We start from the raw sequence: 18,540 nt of genomic DNA, 5'->3' as shown, positions 1-18,540 counted from the left end.
GCTTAAATGCGTTAATAATGTTTGACCAGTTTTATAAGAGAACGAGTTCAAACAAGTTTAATCAGAACATTTAGACTTATTTACAAAGAAAAAGGGAAAAAGTTAAGTTTATTCATTTAATAAATTAGATTTGAATAAAAAAATTTCATTGCATGCAATTTAAAAATAAATAAGAAAAAATAACAATGGTGATAAAAAAGGAAATAAAGACAAAATCTGTGAAGATAAGTTGAGATAATTTTATAAAAAAAGATCAAACAATAATAAATTATAATATAAACATGAACAATTAAAGAAATACTGTAATTAATCAGTACTTTTGTGGTCACGTGATGTTTAATAATCACTCATTGATCACTTGTTCGGATTATTATCCAGGGCACAAATCACACCTGATCATTTTCAGATTTTAATATTATGTCACAGTTTATGTTCATGATCAATTTAATGTTTTAACCCATAAAAACAATGAGGGCGCCCCCTGCTGGACCCTCACACCTGTGATGATACTCAGAACTAAAGTAATAAAAAGCATTAATACTACTACTGATAACAATAAAACTAATTAATGACATGAATACGGACTCAGAACATAAAATACTGATGTTATCATTTTAAAAATGAATCAGCCTGATGATTATTTCACTTAATATTTAGTAAGAAACTTTCAATTATTGTTGAACCGTCTCATTTAAGAGGAAACATGAATAAGTACATCACATCTATGATATGATAATAATAAACTTTTCTTTTATTTCTGTTTATATCAAATATAGAAATTAGCTTTATTTCCATTCAGTATTTTTTTTTTGTCAAAGAGCAAATCAGCTGCGTTTGGGTGGATATTTGATCCATATTTGTCCTCCACTTGTCCAGTTTCCTCAAATGTTTTAAGGACACACTGCACACCATGCTGAGATATGCCAAGTTTTCAGCTAACAGCTCTTTGGGAATCACCTTGTTGCTGCAGAAATCCTGTTTTCTGTCTGTCAGACTGTGTTATCTTTGCTGTTTTTCACACATGCAGCTAAAGAAATGGGAACAAATGATGTGTCTCTGTGACAGGCTGCTGGGAACAAAGTGCCTAAAGATCCAGTTTAAAATGGCTTCTTTGCTAAGTTGGACACAACACTGGTTCATCCCTTGAGTTAGGAGCCTTTTTCCTGCCTGAATGGTTCAGAGGTCAGAGTTAAGTGGCTTAACGAAGAAAAAACACATTCCACTGAAGATGCTCAGGTACAAGGACTGGGCTGAAGATGAGGGAAGAAGCAGGAAATGTCCAAAGAGAAACTCTGAGAGAGCTTCAGGAAGCTGGAGAACTGCTGATCAGGATCCTGGGGACCCTGGGTCGGGACTCTGGCTGATTTTCACTTTATTGTGCTAACTACATATTGATCAGTTTGGCTGATGAGTTTGTCGTCTTTTAGTCAACATATGTAGCTGGACCGGGTCACCGGGTCAGCGGGTCACCTGTCAGAGATCACCTGAGTTCCTTAAGTTTTTTTTTGCATAAACGCACCTCACAGGCGGTAAAAGTGTCGGGAATGTTTGCAGTATGAAGCTTAATATTGGCACAACTTGCTTTCCATACTTTAAAAGCTGTCATCAGCCAGAGGAACCACCTGAGCTCGCCTGAGCCCACCTTAGCTCGCCCGCCCACAGGTGAGTCTGAATAAAACCGACACAAAAACCCACTCAGACGTGTTTATTTCCACTGTTCTGTACACTCTGAATTAAATCCATCCAAACCACAGTAGTGCAAGAGTCACATGACCTGCTGATCCTGCTCAGAGAACACCTGAGAGTTCACCTGCCGCAGAGCCGGGCGGTTCCAGACCCCGTCAAACATTCAAAAGGCAATCAGCTGATTAGTCTGTCAATCAAACGGTCAGAAAACATCCCAAAAGAACGGAAAGCGTTTGTGCCGGGGGGCATTGCCCCCCCCCGGTGGCGAGCTGCAGGTCATCTGAATCCAGAAGGGACCCAGGTTCAGGTCCGGAAATGAAAACCGGGTCAGAAGGCAGAATTTAGAACCCAGAGGAGACGAAGAGTTCGGGTCAGTCAGCTGATCCAACAGAACATCCTGAAGGAGATCCAATCACGATAGAACCGGTTCTGGTTCCACATCCAACAACCTCTGCGAATTCTTTTTCCACCAAAGCGGTTCCAGTTCTGGATCAGAGCCCTGGGACCGCTTTGGTTGAAATGGGCCGTTACAGAACCACACCTGAAGCAGTCAAAGTGACCCAATGATGTGGGCCACAAACCGGTTCTTCTGGAGTTCTAAAGATGAACCAGATCCTGGTTCAGAGAGGTATGTCTGATGTTCACATTTTCATTCTGGACCAAGCAGAACCAAACTGTAACTGAGGGAAGTTCTGCTGAGTTCGAACCACTTAGAGTCCGATCAGAACCACCCTGATGAGATATGGGTTCATGGTGTTGGACCGGGTGGACACTGCTGCGGGGCGGTTCTGGTAGGTGGAACAGAACCAGAACAGAACAGCCATGATCATGATGGGGTTCTGCCCAACACACTTCAGAACTCAGTGACGGTGCTCTGCTGGTTCTGAACCCGTATTTTATCTGTTTGTTACTGATTGGATTGTTTATGGATCAGAACTTTTCATGAGTCCACACGTGTGCCAGTTCTGGACATCAGCTGAGTTCTGGGCCCAGCCGGCGGCAGCCTCCATCTCACCGGCGCTCCGCTGGCGTGTGGAGCCAGAACCTCTCAGTTCTGGTGCTGCTGGCGGCGGCGCTCTCAGGACACCTGGATGACCTCCATGCTGCCGGAGAAGCTGGCCTGGCTCGCCATCTCCTCGCGGGACCGGCTGTCCGTCAGCCCGTCGCCAAACTCCATCTGGCAGCTGCGCCGCTTCAGCTGCTTCTCGAAGCTGCTCTCCTCGTGCCAGCTCCGCCTCGAGTCGCCGCGGTCGCCGGTCCGCTGCCGGCTGCGCCGCCGCACCGCCTCCAGGCCGTGGCTGCAGCCGTACGCCGCCAGGCCGCCGGCCCCGCCGCCGCTCCAGATGGCGGAGGTGGAGTAGAAGCGCGTGGAGTCTGAGGAGAGGTACCAGCCGCCCGTCAGGGAGGAGGTGGAGACGGTGACGGGCGCCAGCAGGATGTCGGAGTGCCACCCCTTCAGGGCGCCGCTGGAGCCCGGCCTGGCGAGCTGCTGCTGGCTGCGGGAGAGGCCGAACAGGAAGCTGGTGGCGCTCTCCTCCATGCTGCCGCTGCGCTGCAGCGTGTGCGCACAGGTGGGAGCCACAGGCGGAGGCTTGGCAGCGGCGCTGGGGGCCGGCGGAGGCTTGGCGGCGGCGCTGGGGGCCGGCGGAGGCTTGGCGGAGGCGCTGGGGGCCGGCGCCGCCACCTCCTCCTTATCGGGACTTTGCTCCGGGGTGGACTGCTCCGACACCTCCTCCACCGGAGAGAACTGGCACAGCTTGCTGGCGGCCTCTTTGAAGGACGGCGGCTTGTAGAAGTCGTCCCCGGATCCTCCGTGAGGGGCGAACACTCGGTGGGCGGAGCTCCCGCCCGGCTCGCCGAACGACTTGATGTCCAGAGAGAAGGAGCGCTTCAGCCGGGCGCTGTCCTCCGGCCCCTCGGCGAGCTGCAGGCCGCTCAGAGCCTGAGCCAGCTCCTCGGGGGCGTCGGCTAAGACGCAGGGCAGGGTGAGGGGCTCCAGCGGGGCCAGACCGGGGCCTGCGGGAGGTTTCCAGGGGGGGGCCTCTGAGGGGCCCGAAGGCTCTGCGTCCTTGGGCCCGGCCATGGACTTGCCGCTGGGCTCTGGATGATGCAGGGCCTTCGGTCTGGACTCAGAACCAGGAGGACTTTTGATCTTCTTCTCAAAGTCCAGCAGCTGACCCAGGAAGTTGAAGTTGGGGGAGATGGTCGGCCGCTTCTCCTTCACAAACCTGAAACGGGAAACGGGAAACATCAGAGTGGCGCTTAGTTTGGAGCGCTCAGAGCATCTGGGACAGAGATGCGGAAAACAAATGCTTCTGTTTGCCAGCAGATGGCAGCAGAGGCTTTGCTATGACAACAGTTTGGAGCCCTTTACGGGTTCTTCCCCCTCCAGAACACACAAAACCCAAATAAAAAGTCATTCCGAGCTGTCTGCCAGGCTCTTCAGATCAAAAAGGTTCTGCTGCTCATCGCTTTGAGGAAGCATGTGAAGCAGCAGCCATGATGAGGAAAGGAACTCTGATGCTTCCTCCTTCATCTCCTTTAGGAAACATCCTTTTCCTCCCGCCTTACAGTAACCTGATGTCAGAGGAAGGAAGCGCCTCTCTAGAACTCCCCAAAAATATAAACAATAACCAGAACATCTGATTTCTCCTGCTGTGTGACAGAACTGAAGGATTATACAGAACATAAATATAAGAATGAAAAGTTATTTGATATTTTCTAAATAAAAAGAACCTTTTCTGACATCATGACCCAGCTCTCACCCACCCGAGACAGCGACCCACCCCCACCCTGAGGGGACGATGCACTCTTTGCTGACCTCAGACTTCACTCTCGGACCGCTTCGTCGATGAAAGCACTCTGCTCCGAGGTCACATGTACTCACACCCTCCAAGACTCAGCATCATGATGGAGGGTCTTAACCTCAGAAGCCCCCCCGCCCTGAATAAAACAGGCTGAAAGTCTTGTTTCTACCACCAGATAACAGACATGTTGGTTGTGGGCGGGAACCTACAGACTACAAGCAGGACAACAGAACAGTTCCTACGAGTTCAACAGGGGACCCGGACACCTCGTCGGGTACCAGAATAACCCACCGGGGCTAAATGGGACCCCCAGGTGCTGAAACCTGCAGGTGGTCATGAGCTCCCAGAGGAGTAAAAGGTGCCAGAGGGTCTCACCTGTACGCCTCATCCAGCGACATGTCCATCCTCTTCATGATGTACGCGATGGCGATGGTGGCCGAGCGGGAGATTCCCGCCAGACAGTGAACCAGAACTCGAGCGTTGGACGCTTTGGCCTTCTCTGAAACACAACAGAGTTTAAGCTGTGTGCCGCAGGCAGGCGCTACCTGTAACGCAGGCGCTACCTGTAACGCAGGCGCTACCTGTAACGCAGGCGCTACCTGTAACGCGGCGCTTCCTGTAACGCAGGCGCTACCTGTAACGCAGGCGCTACCTGTAACGCAGGCGCTACCTGTAACGCGGCGCTTCCTGTAACGCAGGGGCTACCTGTAACGCAGGCGCTACCTGTAACGCAGGCGCTACCTGTAACTAAGACGCTATGTAACGCAGACGCTACCTGTAACGCAGGCGCTACCTGTAACGCAGGCGCTACCTGTAACGCAGGCGCTACCTGTAACTCGGCGCTACCTGTAACTCGGCGCTACCTGTAACGCAGGCGCTACCTGTAACGCAGGCGCTACCTGTAACGCGGCGCTACCTGTAACGCAGGCGCTACCTGTAACGCAGGCGCTACCTGTAACGCAGACGCTACCTGTAACGCAGACGGTACCTGTAACGCAGGCGCTACCTGTAACGCAGGCGCAACCTGTAACGCGGCGCTACCTGTAACGCAGGCGCTACCTGTAACGCAGGCGCTACCTGTAACGCGGCGCTACCTGTAACGCAGGCGCTACCTGTAACGCAGGCGCTACCTGTAACGCAGACGCTACCTGTAACGCAGACGCTACCTGTAACGCAGACGCTACCTGTAACGCAGACGCTACCTGTAACGCAGACGGTACCTGTAACGCAGGCGCTACCTGTAACGCAGGCGCAACCTGTAACGCGGCGCTACCTGTAACGCAGGCGCTACCTGTAACGCAGGCGCTACCTGTAACGCGGCGCTACCTGTAACGCAGACGCTACCTGTAACGCAGACGCTACCTGTAACGCAGACGCTACCTGTAACGCAGGCGCTACCTGTAACGCAGGCGCTACCTGTAACGCGGCGCTACCTGTAACGCAGACGGTAGCTGTAACGCAGTTGCTACCTGTAACTAAGACGCTACCTGTAACGCAGGCGCTACCTGTAACGCAGGCGCTACCTGTAACGTGGCGCTACCTGTAACGCATACGGTACCTGTAACGCAGGCGCTACCTGTAACTAAGACGCTACCTGTAACGCAGACGCTACCTGTAACGCAGGCGCTACCTGTAATGCAGACGGTACCTGTAACGCAGATGGTACCTGTAACGCAGGTGGACGCTCACCTATAAACTCCACCGATCTGTCCAACCACGGCAGGATCTTTTCGCAGAACGAGTCGTTGACGGGAACCCTCAGGAAGTGAGACTCTGGGATGAAGTCGGGTTTGGGACAGGTGTTGCTCGCATTCAGGACGTAGGCGATGTCGTTCTGCTGCATCAGCTCCTGGAACACAAACAGAGGGCAGTCGGGTGAGATTAGAACCATCTCAGGTTCGAAGGTTGAGGAAAAAAACCTGAAAGTTAAAATCCAATGAACTCTGGTCACCTCACAGTCCTTCTTCACTTTATTCATAATGGTTTTATCTTGTTGCCGAGGCCTGACCCGGTACTGTAAAGTAAGAACCGTACCTCAGTGTCCAGGTGCTGGGGGTCAGTTTCAGGGCGAGAATGTGCAAAACAAAATGAGTCACAAAGTCAGTTTTATGGCTCAAAACGCCACTAGTATCACCAGTTGCATTTGTATACGCTGCTGAACCTTTTCAGCTGGTTTTATAAAGAGCGTCTGCAACTACGTTAACAAAGAGCGTCTGCAACTACGTTAACAAAGAGCGTCTGCAGCTACGTTTACAAAGAGCGTCTGCAGCTACCTTTATAAAGAGCGTCTGCAGCTACCTTTTATAAAGAGCGTCTACAGCTACGTTTACAAAGAGCCTCTGCAGCTACTTTTATAAAGAGCGTCTGCAGCTACGTTTACAAAGAGCGTCTGCAGCTACCTTTATAAAGAGCGTCTGCAGCTACCTTTTATAAAGAGCGTCTGCAGCTACCTTTATAAAGAGCGTCTACAGCTACGTTTACAAAGAGCCTCTGCAGCTACCTTTATAAAGAGCGTCTGCAGCTACCTTTACAAAGAGCCTCTGCAGCTACCTTTATAAAGAGCGTCTGCAGCTACCTTTATAAAGAGCCTCTGCAGCTACCTTTATAAAGAGCGTCTGCAGCTACCTTTTATAAAGAGCGTCTGCAGCTACCTTTATAAAGAGCGTCTGCAACTACCTTTTATAAAGAGCGTCTGCAGCTACCTTTTATAAAGAGCGTCTGCAGCTACCTTTATAAAGAGCGTCTGCAGCTACCTTTATAAAGAGCGTCTGCAGCTACCTTTATAAAGAGCGTCTGCAACTGCGTTAACGAAGAGCGTCTGCAACTACGTTAACAAAGAGCGTCTGCAACTACGTTAACAAAGAGCGTCTGCAGCTACGTTTACAAAGAGCGTCTGCAGCTACCTTTATAAAGAGCGTCTGCAGCTACCTTTTATAAAGAGCGTCTGCAGCTACCTTTATAAAGAGCGTCTGCAGCTACGTTTACAAAGAGCCTCTGCAGCTACCTTTATAAAGAGCGTCTGCAGCTACGTTTACAAAGAGCGTCTGCAGCTACCTTTATAAAGAGCGTCTGCAGCTACCTTTATAAAGAGCGTCTGCAGCTACCTTTATAAAGAGCGTCTGCAGCTACCTTTATAAAGAGCGTCTGCAGCTATCTTTTATAAAGAGCGTCTGCAGCTACCTTTATAAAGAGCGTCTGCAGCTACCTTTATAAAGAGCGTCTGCAACTACGTTAACGAAGAGCGTCTGCAACTACGTTAACAAAGAGCGTCTGCAACTACGTTAACAAAGAGCGTCTGCAGCTACGTTTACAAAGAGCGTCTGCAGCTACTTTTATAAAGAGCGTCTGCAGCTACCTTTTATAAAGAGCGTCTGCAGCTACCTTTATAAAGAGCGTCTGCAGCTACGTTTACAAAGAGCCTCTGCAGCTACCTTTATAAAGAGCGTCTGCAGCTACCTTTTATAAAGAGCGTCTGCAGCTACCTTTATAAAGAGCGTCTGCAGCTACGTTTACAAAGAGCGTCTGCAGCTACCTTTATAAAGAGCGTCTGCAGCTACCTTTACAAAGAGCCTCTGCAGCTACCTTTATAAAGAGCCTCTGCAGCCACCTTTATAAAGAGCGTCTGCAGCTACATTTACAAAGAGCGTCTGCAGCTACCTTTATAAAGAGCGTCTGCAGCTACCTTTATAAAGAGCGTCTGCAGCTACGTTTATAAAGAGCGTCTGCAGCTACCTTTATAAAGAGCGTCTGCAGCTACCTTTATAAAGAGCGTCTGCAGCTACCTTTATAAAGAGCGTCTGCAGCTACCTTTATAAAGAGCGTCTGCAGCTATCTTTTATAAAGAGCGTCTGCAGCTACCTTTATAAAGAGCGTCTGCAGCTACCTTTATAAAGAGCGTCTGCAGCTACCTTTATAAAGAGCGTCTGCAGCTACCTTTTATAAAGAGCGTCTGCAGCTACCTTTATAAAGAGCGTCTGCAGCTACCTTTATAAAGAGCGTCTGCAGCTACGTTTATAAAGAGCGTCTGCAGCTACCTTTATAAAGAGCGTCTGCAGCTACCTTTATAAAGAGCGTCTGCAGCTACCTTTATAAAGAGCGTCTGCAGCTACCTTTATAAAGAGCGTCTGCAGCTACCTTTATAAAGAGCGTCTGCAGCTACCTTTATAAAGAGCGTCTGCAGCTATCTTTTATAAAGAGCGTCTGCAGCTACCTTTATAAAAAGCGTCTGCAGCTACCTTTATAAAGAGCGTCTGCAGCTACCTTTATAAAGAGCGTCTGCAGCTACCTTTATAAAGAGCGTCTGCAGCTATCTTTTATAAAGAGCGTCTGCAGCTACCTTTATAAAGAGCGTCTGCAGCTACCTTTATAAAGAGCGTCTTCCTTCAGTCATCATCAGAGCTGTCTTAAGGAAAGGAGCTCCAATGCTTCCTTAATGATCTCCTTTAGGAAACACTGGACCGTCCTTTCTGAGAGAAAGGACTCTGATAATAAAGTAAAATTCTATATCATCTCTGATATACGAGATCACCTTCCTGTAACAACATGATCAGATCACATCAGATGAAGTATCTGCAGCTGTTTCTGGAGAAGATTTATTGAACATCTGGAGTTTCAGAGCCACATCACAGCTGAGTGTCAGAATCCTGAAGCAGTTTTCCTCCATCTGACTTTAACCTGTAATGGTTTCCATCGAGGTGACGGAGAAGATAAACTGCCTCCCTGCTCTGTGGTCCTCTACAGAAACTCACCAGAGGAAGTTCATACATGTTAAAGGGACAAGATGACTTCCCCTCTGAGGTAGTTCTCCTTCCAGAACCCAATTAGAACTGCTCCTAAAGCAGACCTCAACCAATATTTGGCTGAAAAGGAGTAAGAGGCGCTGAGCTTCCAAACACATCCTTCAGAACGGACCCATCAGTGGACTGTGTGAGTGGGCGTGGCCTCTGCGTTACCTTGTTGAGGACGTCTCTCTGGCAGCCCAGGTACAGGTGTGGCAGGATGCGGGTCGGCCCGACGTTGGCGACGGGCAGGCAGGGCTGAGACATGCAGGAGGGAACCAGCGTGGACTTCCCTTCACACAGACCCGGAAACAGATGGGAGAACTCCAAGAAACCACCTGAGACGACACAAACAACAACAGTGACCTTCAGAGGTCATCCGGCTGTTCCCGGTTACAGCGAACGCCACACAGGCCGACCACACTGGACTCACACCGTACTGCTGTAAACCTCTTTATCAGCTGAACCCTGGTGTGGTAACAGCTGCACTGATTTTACCTTCTACAAACCGGACCGGACCTGAACCCGGACCAGGTCCAACGGCCCTCCGTCCCTCAGAGTCCCAGCAACGTGACGGACTGAAAGGACGCCGACAGCGTTCAATATTTAATTTACTTTCTTCAGGATCAATAAGTCAGGCTCTGAAAGACTTTTTGATTTAAATCTGTGATTCAGTTAGAATTTTTGTTTCATTTCTGAAGAACTTTAGTTTATTTCTGAGCTTCAATTGTTTTGTGTCACAATATGAAACAGTTTATAACTTGATTAAAACTGGTTTTAATTTCTTATTTTTGAGTGGAGACTAGGGATGTCCCGATCAGGTTTTTTTGCCCCCGACTCCGAGTCTGAGTCATTTGATTTTGAGTATCTGCCGATACCGAGTTCCGATCCGATACTTCTACAATACATTAAAAAAAATTAAGAATGCCGAAGAAACAGATCCAGGATGTCCCTGATTTTTCATTTTCTTCACTTATTTTATCATTAAACACATAAACAGAGCACTTCTGTGAGGTAGCTTGAACAAAAAAAGTAATCAAGTAATAAACAAATTCTTCACATTGTAGTTTAGTGCAACAATGTCTAATATAAAAATGAACAGCAGTTCAATGTGTAGTAATGTGCTTTAACTGCACTCCTAATTCTTCCTCTCCTCCTCTGGCTTCACAGAAGGAAATGTACGTTTTTCTTAATGAAAACACACATCTCTACCTTGTCAGGTTCCAGCCTGTTTCTGTTCTCATCAGGGATGTTAGCCATGTCCTCGCCACCTCTTGAAATCCCAAGTTTGCATATCTCACAGTTTGCAATGGCAACATTTTTTTCCTCCACTTTAAAATACCCCCACACCGCAGACATTCGGCCCCCAGCTTCAAGCTGCCGCCGTGTTCTGCTTCGCTTTACGGCAGCAAAGTGACGTCATGCCGCATGTTTCTGTGTGGAGGTGAGACCAGAGACATAAAAATTCGAGGAGTTATGATTATTGTAGTTGGGGATAAACACCTTCCCCAGTGGAAATAAATGCAATGTGGGGGCATTGGAGACCCATCCAAGATGGCGGCCGCGCTGATACGTCAGCTCCAACAGGCAGCGTCAGCCTATGAGGCGTCTCCGTAAATTACGTCTATGGTTAAGACGCTCTGACTCTGTACCATCACATAACAGGAAATACTAAGCCGTTATTTTTCCCCATTTGTTTTGAAATATTATAGTTCTGATGAAATAAATAATGAGAATAAATATTCATATATAGAAAGGCTACATATCCGATCCCTGATCGGGATGAAACTTCCGATTTTCGATCACGTGATCGGATCGGGACATCCGAAGTGGAGGCATTTTTATTTATTTTTATGTATTCAACACAAACTGTAAATCAGACGATAAAGATTCCTTCCTTTAACAAACAGGATGAAGTGGTAAATTAGTTTGCATTGTTTTTATAATGAATATTTGTTAGAAAACAGCGTTTCTGCACAAAATAACAACATCTGCTTCATTTGTTGATTTCATGACTTGTTATCTGGACTCTGAGACTGAAGATGACCAGAAATAACTTCAAACTAATAAAAACATACAAAACTAAGAGACAACACTACAAAAACTAAACAAAATCATCTGAAATAAAAGAAAAACTAATTACAGCGAACACGAAACAACCAGAGAGACAAATAAAAGCCCCAAAAAGACTGAAGAAGCTGGAAAAAGACAAATAAAAACACAATTTTGTTACCGTGTGTGTGTGGGTTAGTGGGTGTGTGTGAGGGGGGGGGGTGACCTCATGCTGCTGTTGTGTAACAAATGAACGCCACAGCTTCCGGTTGGGAAGTCTGAAGTTTGAGGGCGAAGTCAAAGAAGCAGCATTACATCACTGTTACATAACGTGACCCAGAGAAGGCAAGGAAGCAGGCAGAGCTCTGATCACTGAGACCACTGATCTGAGACCACTGATCTGAGACCACTGATCTGAGACCACTGATCTGAGACCACTGATCTGAGACCACTGATTGACATTAAAACACCCTTTCCGATATCATCAGTAACTGATTGGAAGTATTGTGTTTTTATGACCTGAGAACACAGTTTAGAAGCTCTCTGTGTTCGAGTCCAAGTCAAGTCTGAGGCTACGTGCCCACGACAACGCTCTGAAGCAGAAACGCAGATGTCCGTTTTTTTCCTCCACAATTTATCTGCGTTCTCACGAGCGCTTGGGGGTGGATATCTGTCTACCCATGGGAACAGGGAAAACGTATAAAACTCATAGTTTGCCGATGTAGTATGCACGCCCCGGACGTAGGTGGCAGTAGCAACAATACCTTTGGTATTGTTATATGAGTTATATTGTTATATATTAATAAAATGAGAAATGCCTGTTTTGTGGCTACTTCCTCCGCGTCAGTTGGAAGAAAATGGCGAAGCGCGGCGGCAACAACAGTACGCCTTCAAACTTTGTTTGGACAGATGATGAGGTCCAGTTGCTCCTGAACACGACACTGAACTACAAAGCCAGGAAGGCAGTGGATAATGTGGATTGGGAGAGTGTCCAAAATAAATATAGTGAGATATGGGAGTCGTTCATGGAGAACTACCCACTTAACGTGTGCAAAAAACGCACTTCTGCGTCTTGAACTGTTCCTACGGCGACGAGAGGTTGGATCGTTTTCAAGATCTCCACTCTGGAGGGCGTTTGCGTTTTCTCCGTTTTGAACTCCTAAAAAACGCCGTCGCCGTGTGCAAGATAGGCACATCTGTCGAAATGTTCTGCGTTTATCTGTCGTTACCGTTGTCGTGGGCACGTAGCCTCAAATGACTGAAATGAACGTTCTATCATCACACACATGCCATTTGGTCTACAGAAGATAAGACTGCATTGCTGTATGTTATGAACTGAAAACATGTACTGTATTATCAATATATGTAACATCATTATTCACTGCAGGATCAAAATTGATCAGAGCATGGTCACTTAAAGGGATAATCCAGAGTAAAATGCACTTTAGATCAATTTACGGGATGTTGGGAGTACATACGCTGAGTTGATATCAAAATCATGTCATTCGGATGTGTTTTGAGAATTTCGATTTGACCGTTTTTAGCCAAAAGTCGTTAGCCTGGAGGAGAGTGGGGCATGTCTTATCGCCGCTACAAAACGCTATTTTTATACCTCTTCTACAGCTCCAAACAACATAACACTTACATGGTAGTGAGTAGAGGGTCCCTAAAGCCAAACCGTAGTGTCCCGAGGTCTTCATGTGGTCGGATAGAGAGTCCAGAATGAATTTAATCAAGCCAGTACCTGCTCTCAATCAGAGCCTCCTCCGTCAACACGCGAGACATATAAAACGTTGTGGGGGGGGGGGGGGGTGTAAAAAATAAAAGTTCTTCAAAATAATTCCTTCGTTAATAATTGGTCACACAGAACTTTATTGTATTAACCCATAAGAGCCCAGACCCATTTCTACTTAAATTAAAATTAAAGGGGTTATAACACAGACTAAACAGACCACATAGAACCCATTTCAGAACTTTTTTCCAGAATACCACCCCCCACTGTCAGAGATCTGTAATGTGACATAAATGTCACATTGGGAGTTAAGAACCTGGATAATTTCTCCATCAAGGAAAATTATGGGGGACGTAAGGATGTGTGACACCTGTGTCACGGTGGGTGGCACAGGTGCGGCTTATCTGCAGATATTCACATCTTCATTGTAAACAAATGAATAACATAGCTAATTACACTGGTGGGACTGTTCAGCTGTTTCAGACTGATACCTCCGGTTCAGGCTGCTCCTCATCCTCAACACGCACGTCTCTTTTTCAATCGCGGCAAATATTTTTCAACACTCATCTGGATTGAAGCAGCAAACATTCAGTGTAAGAGTTTAAAAAACCTACTTTATTTGATTCACAGCTGCTAGTGTTTAGACCTCGACAAACCCAACTACATTTTTTTTATTATTTTTTACGACAAACTTGCGACTAGTTAACTTTATAAAGAAGGCGTAATCGCGTGTTTGCTATGGGTCGGGTCGGGACGGGACAACATTGTATTCAAAATATAAAATATTTTTATAGGAATTTCGCCAGCCGACTTCTTTCGGTTGAGTCAGAGCTATAGAGCTAATCTAACGCGACGCTGAAGCTAGCAAGCTTCCAGGGAAGCGCGGAGGGGAGGGGCTGTGTGTGTTTAGGCTATGCGAGAGAGACGCGAGGGACAGAGAGACTGAGGGAGAGCAGGGAAAGGAAATGCAGCTGAACGAATACGAGTATTTTTTAAAATAGCGTTAAAAAAATAATAATAACGAAACGCAATATGTGGCGGCCGGTGTTTAATCTGTGGCGCACCGCCACAAATCAGTCTATGTGTGGGAAACACTGAGTGCAGTTTTTATTGCGAGTAGATGTACGAAGTGCTGTGGGTGCGTGTGTTGCCCTCAGCAGCAGCAGCTCACACCACCGGGGACAGAGGAAGCAGAGAGACCCGCGGTCGGAACTTGTGTCTCCCTGTCCGCCTGCCTCCTCTCTGGTGAAATCAGCCGGAGCCATCCCGCCGTGTTCAGCTCCCTGCGGTGCGGACGCTCAGGGGGAATCCACCTGGCGGAGAGCGGACACACTCTCCGCCAGGTGGAGAGCGGAATCACGTCGGGGCTCTTGATCGCTCTGCCGGCTGATTTCAGGGCAACCATCCCGCGGTGTGTCCGCTCTCCGCCAGGTGGATTCCCCCTGAGCGTCCGCACCGCAGGGAGCTGAACACGGCGGGATGGCTCCGGCTGATTTCACCAGAGAGGAGGCAGGCGGACAGGGAGACACAGACACAAGACCGCGGGTCTCTCTGCTTCCTCTGTCCCCGGTGGTGTGAGCTGCTGAGGGCAACACACGCAGCCACAGCACTTCGTACATCTACTCGCAATAAAAACTGCACTGAACCCAACGTTTTATTGCCTTCACCACTCAACAAGCATACTAATAGCGGCAGCCAGGAAAAGCCATGGCACCTGTGACGTCACACGGAAGCCCCGCCCCCAGTCTGGAATTCCAGGAAGGATTTCCAAGCGGCAAATTCAAAATCGCAAATTTCATGCGTTTATGAAATGTTTTGGTGTAGAGTCCAATGATCATTATTGTTCCTCTGTGTATGTATTATCATTATGTATTGGGTGTAGTGTCAGCTTTCTGTAGGCCTTTAACGTTAAGCTACATCCACGTAGACTTGGTTTAGCAATTAATCTGGTAACTGTTAACCCCGGCTACTTCACCAAAGTCCTTCCCAAATATTACAGGCTGCTGCAGATAAATCAGCGACGCCGTGTAGTGAACAGCGAAGCTATGATCTGCACACAGTTAACAACACGACGTAAGAAGACGTTTTGGACCTTTAATCTGCTGCATGAAAAGGAATTAATGGCGGTTCCTTCTACCAATGTTGAACAGATGAAGGTTGCTGTACTTATGGAACAAACTTCAACAGGAAGTGCTCCACCTGGCCACAGCTGGACTCACCTGAGAGCAGGTGCACGGAGGGGAAGCTCCTCTCCAGTTTAACCAGCAGGACGCTGAGGAAACAGTCGGCGCCGAGAGCGGCCAGGTCCGAGGAGCTCTGATCGTAGACGACGACCTCCTGGTCGCCCTGCAGCTCCAGCTGCAACACACACACACGGACGCATCACTGACCTGCAGCCAATCAGCATCCAGGAGGGTCAGCTCACTTCCTGAGAGTCACACACAGATCTTTCGACCCCTCCCGACCCATCTGACCCCTCCCATCCCGTCTGACCCCTCTCGCCCCGTCTGACCCCTCCCGCTCCGTGTGACCCCTCCCGACCCATCTGACCCCTCCCGACCCATCTGACCCCTCCCATCCCGTGTGACCCCTCCCGACCCATCTGACCCCTCCCGACCCATCTGACCCCTCCCATCCCGTCTGACCCCTCCCGACCCATCTGACCCCTCTCGCCCCGTGTGACCCCTCCCGACCCATCTGACCCCTCCCGCCCCATCTGACCCCTCCCATCCCGTGTGACCCCTCCCGACCCATCTGACCCCTCCCGACCCATCTGACCCCTCCCATCCCGTGTGACCCCTCCCGCCCCATCTGACCCCTCCCATCCCGTGTGACCCCTCCCGCCCCGTGTGACCCCTCCCGACCCATCTGACCCCTCCCATCCCGTGTGACCCCTCCCGACCCATCTGACCCCTCCCGACCCATCTGACCCCTCCCATCCCGTCTGACCCCTCCCGACCCATCTGACCCCTCTCGCCCCGTGTGACCCCTCCCGACCCATCTGACCCCTCCCGCCCCATCTGACCCCTCCCATCCCGTGTGACCCCTCCCGACCCATCTGACCCCTCCCGACCCATCTGACCCCTCCCATCCCGTGTGACCCCTCCCGCCCCATCTGACCCCTCCCATCCCGTGTGACCCCTCCCGCCCCGTGTGACCCCTCCCGACCCATCTGACCCCTCCCATCCCGTGTGACCCCTCCCGCCCCATCTGACCCCTCCCATCCCGTGTGACCCCTCTCGCTCCGTGTGACCCCTCCCGACCCATCTGACCCCTCCCGCCCCATCTGACCCCTCCCATCCCGTGTGACCCCTCCCGACCCATCTGACCCCTCTCGCCCCGTGTGACCCCTCCCGACCCATCTGACCCCTCCCGACCCATCTGACCCCTCCCATCCCGTGTGACCCCTCCCGACCCATCTGACCCCTCCCGACCCATCTGACCCCTCCCATCCCGTCTGACCCCTCCCGACCCATCTGACCCCTCTCGCCCCGTGTGACCCCTCCCGACCCATCTGACCCCTCCCGCCCCATCTGACCCCTCCCATCCCGTGTGACCCCTCCCGACCCATCTGACCCCTCCCGACCCATCTGACCCCTCCCATCCCGTGTGACCCCTCCCGCCCCATCTGACCCCTCCCATCCCGTGTGACCCCTCCCGCCCCGTGTGACCCCTCCCGACCCATCTGACCCCTCCCGACCCATCTGACCCCTCCCGACCCATCTGACCCCTCCCATCCCGTGTGACCCCTCCCATCCCGTGTGACCCCTCTCGCTCCGTGTGACCCCTCCCGACCCATCTGACCCCTCCCGCCCCATCTGACCCCTCCCATCCCGTGTGACCCCTCCCGACCCATCTGACCCCTCTCGCCCCGTGTGACCCCTCCCGACCCATCTGACCCCTCCCGACCCATCTGACCCCTCCCGACCCATCTGACCCCTCCCATCCCGTGTGACCCCTCTCGCTCCGTGTGACCCCTCCCGACCCATCTGACCCCTCCCGCCCCATCTGACCCCTCCCATCCCGTGTGACCCCTCCCGACCCATCTGACCCCTCTCGCCCCGTGTGACCCCTCCCGACCCATCTGACCCCTCCCGACCCATCTGACCCCTCTCGCTCCGTGTGACCCCTCCCGACCCATCTGACCCCTCCCATCCCATCTGACCCCTCCCGCCCCATCTGACCCTTCCCATCCCGTGTGACCCCTCCGGTCCCATCCCGTGTGACCCCTCCCGTCCCGTGTGACCCTTCCCGACCCGTCTGACCCCTCCCGACCCGTCTGACCCCTCCCGCCCCGTGTGACCTGCTCCGTGTGACCCCTCCCGACCCGTCTGACCCCTCCCGCCCCATCTGACCCCTCCCGCCCCGTGTGACCCGCTCCGTGTGACCCCTCCCGACCCGTGTGACCCCTCCCGACCCATGTGACCCGTCCCGTCCCGTGTGACCCCCCCCCTCCCGTCCCATGTGACCCCTCCCGACCCGTCTGACCCCTCTCGTCCCATGTGAACCGTCCCGTCCCGTGTGACCCCTCCCCTCCCGTCCCGTGTGACCCTTCCCAATCCGTGTGACCCCTCCCGACCCGTCTGACCCCTCCCGTCCCATGTGAACCGTCCCGTCCCGTGTGACCCCTCCCCTCCCGTCCCATGTGACCCCTCCCGTCCCGTGTGACCCCTCCCGTCCCATGTGACCCGTCCCGTCCCGTGTGACCCCTCCCCTCCCGTCCCATGTGACCCCTCCCGTCCCGTCTGACCCCTCCCGTCCCGTGTGACCCCTCCCGTCCCGTGTGACCCCTCCCCTCCCGTCCCATCTGACCCCTCCCGCCCCGTGTGACCCCTCCCGCCCCGTGTGACCCCTCACCTTCTTCTTGGCTGAGTGCTGCAGCAGCTCAGCGATCTGCACCTTGTCCTGCTGCAGCCTTCTCTTCATCAGCTTGGAGCAGTTCACGTTGACCGCCTCCAGGATGTGCGCAGCGTTGTAGTCCACGAAGGGCCGGCTGTCGATCAGCACCACCCGGTCCAACCCCCCCTCCAGCAGCGCCACCAGCGCCTCCGCCCCAATGGGCCGCACCGAGTCGGGCCGCAGCATCCCCGATCCGCACCTGGACCCCGAACGCTCCGACATGTCAGACAACCACTCCTCAGTTCCCGCCCACCCCCCCACCCCCCCACCCCCCCTCCCTCCCTGGTTGCAGTCTCCTTCCTCCCCCTCTTCCTCCTCTTCCTCCTCCTGGGCGTCCCAGCCGGCGCTCCAGCGCAGTGACACAGCCTGGCGACGAACCTCAGAGGATGAAGAGCTCCATTGTGTCAGCCGGGTGTGATGTCATCCTGATGGCAGCCGCAGGGAGAGCGAGGAAGAGGAAGACGAAGCCCACTGACCGCTTTAATGAGTGTGTGTGTGTGTGTGTGTGTGTGTGTGTGTGTGTGTGTGTTTCAGTGTGTGTGCGGCTCATTCACTCCACAGCCGGCGTGAAACAGAAGGCGGCGTC

At 51.3% G+C, this 18,540-nt stretch overlaps 1 protein-coding gene across 1 annotated transcript; it reads right to left on the bottom strand.

The window, feature by feature from the left end:
• Nucleotides 1–1,690: 1,690 nt before the first annotated feature.
• On the bottom strand, nt 1,691–18,190 carry dusp16 (dual specificity phosphatase 16). The gene is made up of 6 exons (XM_075472346.1): nt 17,913–18,190; nt 15,275–15,413; nt 9,446–9,609; nt 6,183–6,342; nt 4,869–4,992; nt 1,691–3,914 (listed from the first exon to the last, which is right to left on the bottom strand). The coding sequence occupies exons 1-6, from the start codon at nt 18,174–18,176 to the stop codon at nt 2,765–2,767; spliced, it is 2,001 nt and encodes a 666-aa protein (XP_075328461.1). The 5' UTR covers nt 18,177–18,190; the 3' UTR covers nt 1,691–2,764.
• Nucleotides 18,191–18,540: the final 350 nt, after the last annotated feature.

This window comes from Odontesthes bonariensis, chromosome 8, assembly GCF_027942865.1.
Source record: "Odontesthes bonariensis isolate fOdoBon6 chromosome 8, fOdoBon6.hap1, whole genome shotgun sequence".
In the NCBI taxonomy this organism is placed as follows: domain Eukaryota; kingdom Metazoa; phylum Chordata; class Actinopteri; order Atheriniformes; family Atherinopsidae; genus Odontesthes; species Odontesthes bonariensis.
Note: the sequence above shows the minus strand (reverse complement) of the source record. Positions and strands in the feature narration are given on the sequence as shown.

Excerpts from the sequence above, each read along its gene's own strand:
- dusp16 (XM_075472346.1), bottom strand. The coding sequence starts at position 18,176 with ATGTCGGAGCGTTCGGGGTCCAGGTGCGGATCGGGGATGCTGCGGCCC. Across the intron at positions 9,610-15,274 it reads CTCCGTGCACCTGCTCTCAG|GTGGTTTCTTGGAGTTCTCC; the intron begins GTGAGTCCAGCT and ends GTGTCGTCTCAG. Across the intron at positions 3,915-4,868 it reads TCGCTGGATGAGGCGTACAG|GTTTGTGAAGGAGAAGCGGC; the intron begins GTGAGACCCTCT and ends TTCCCGTTTCAG.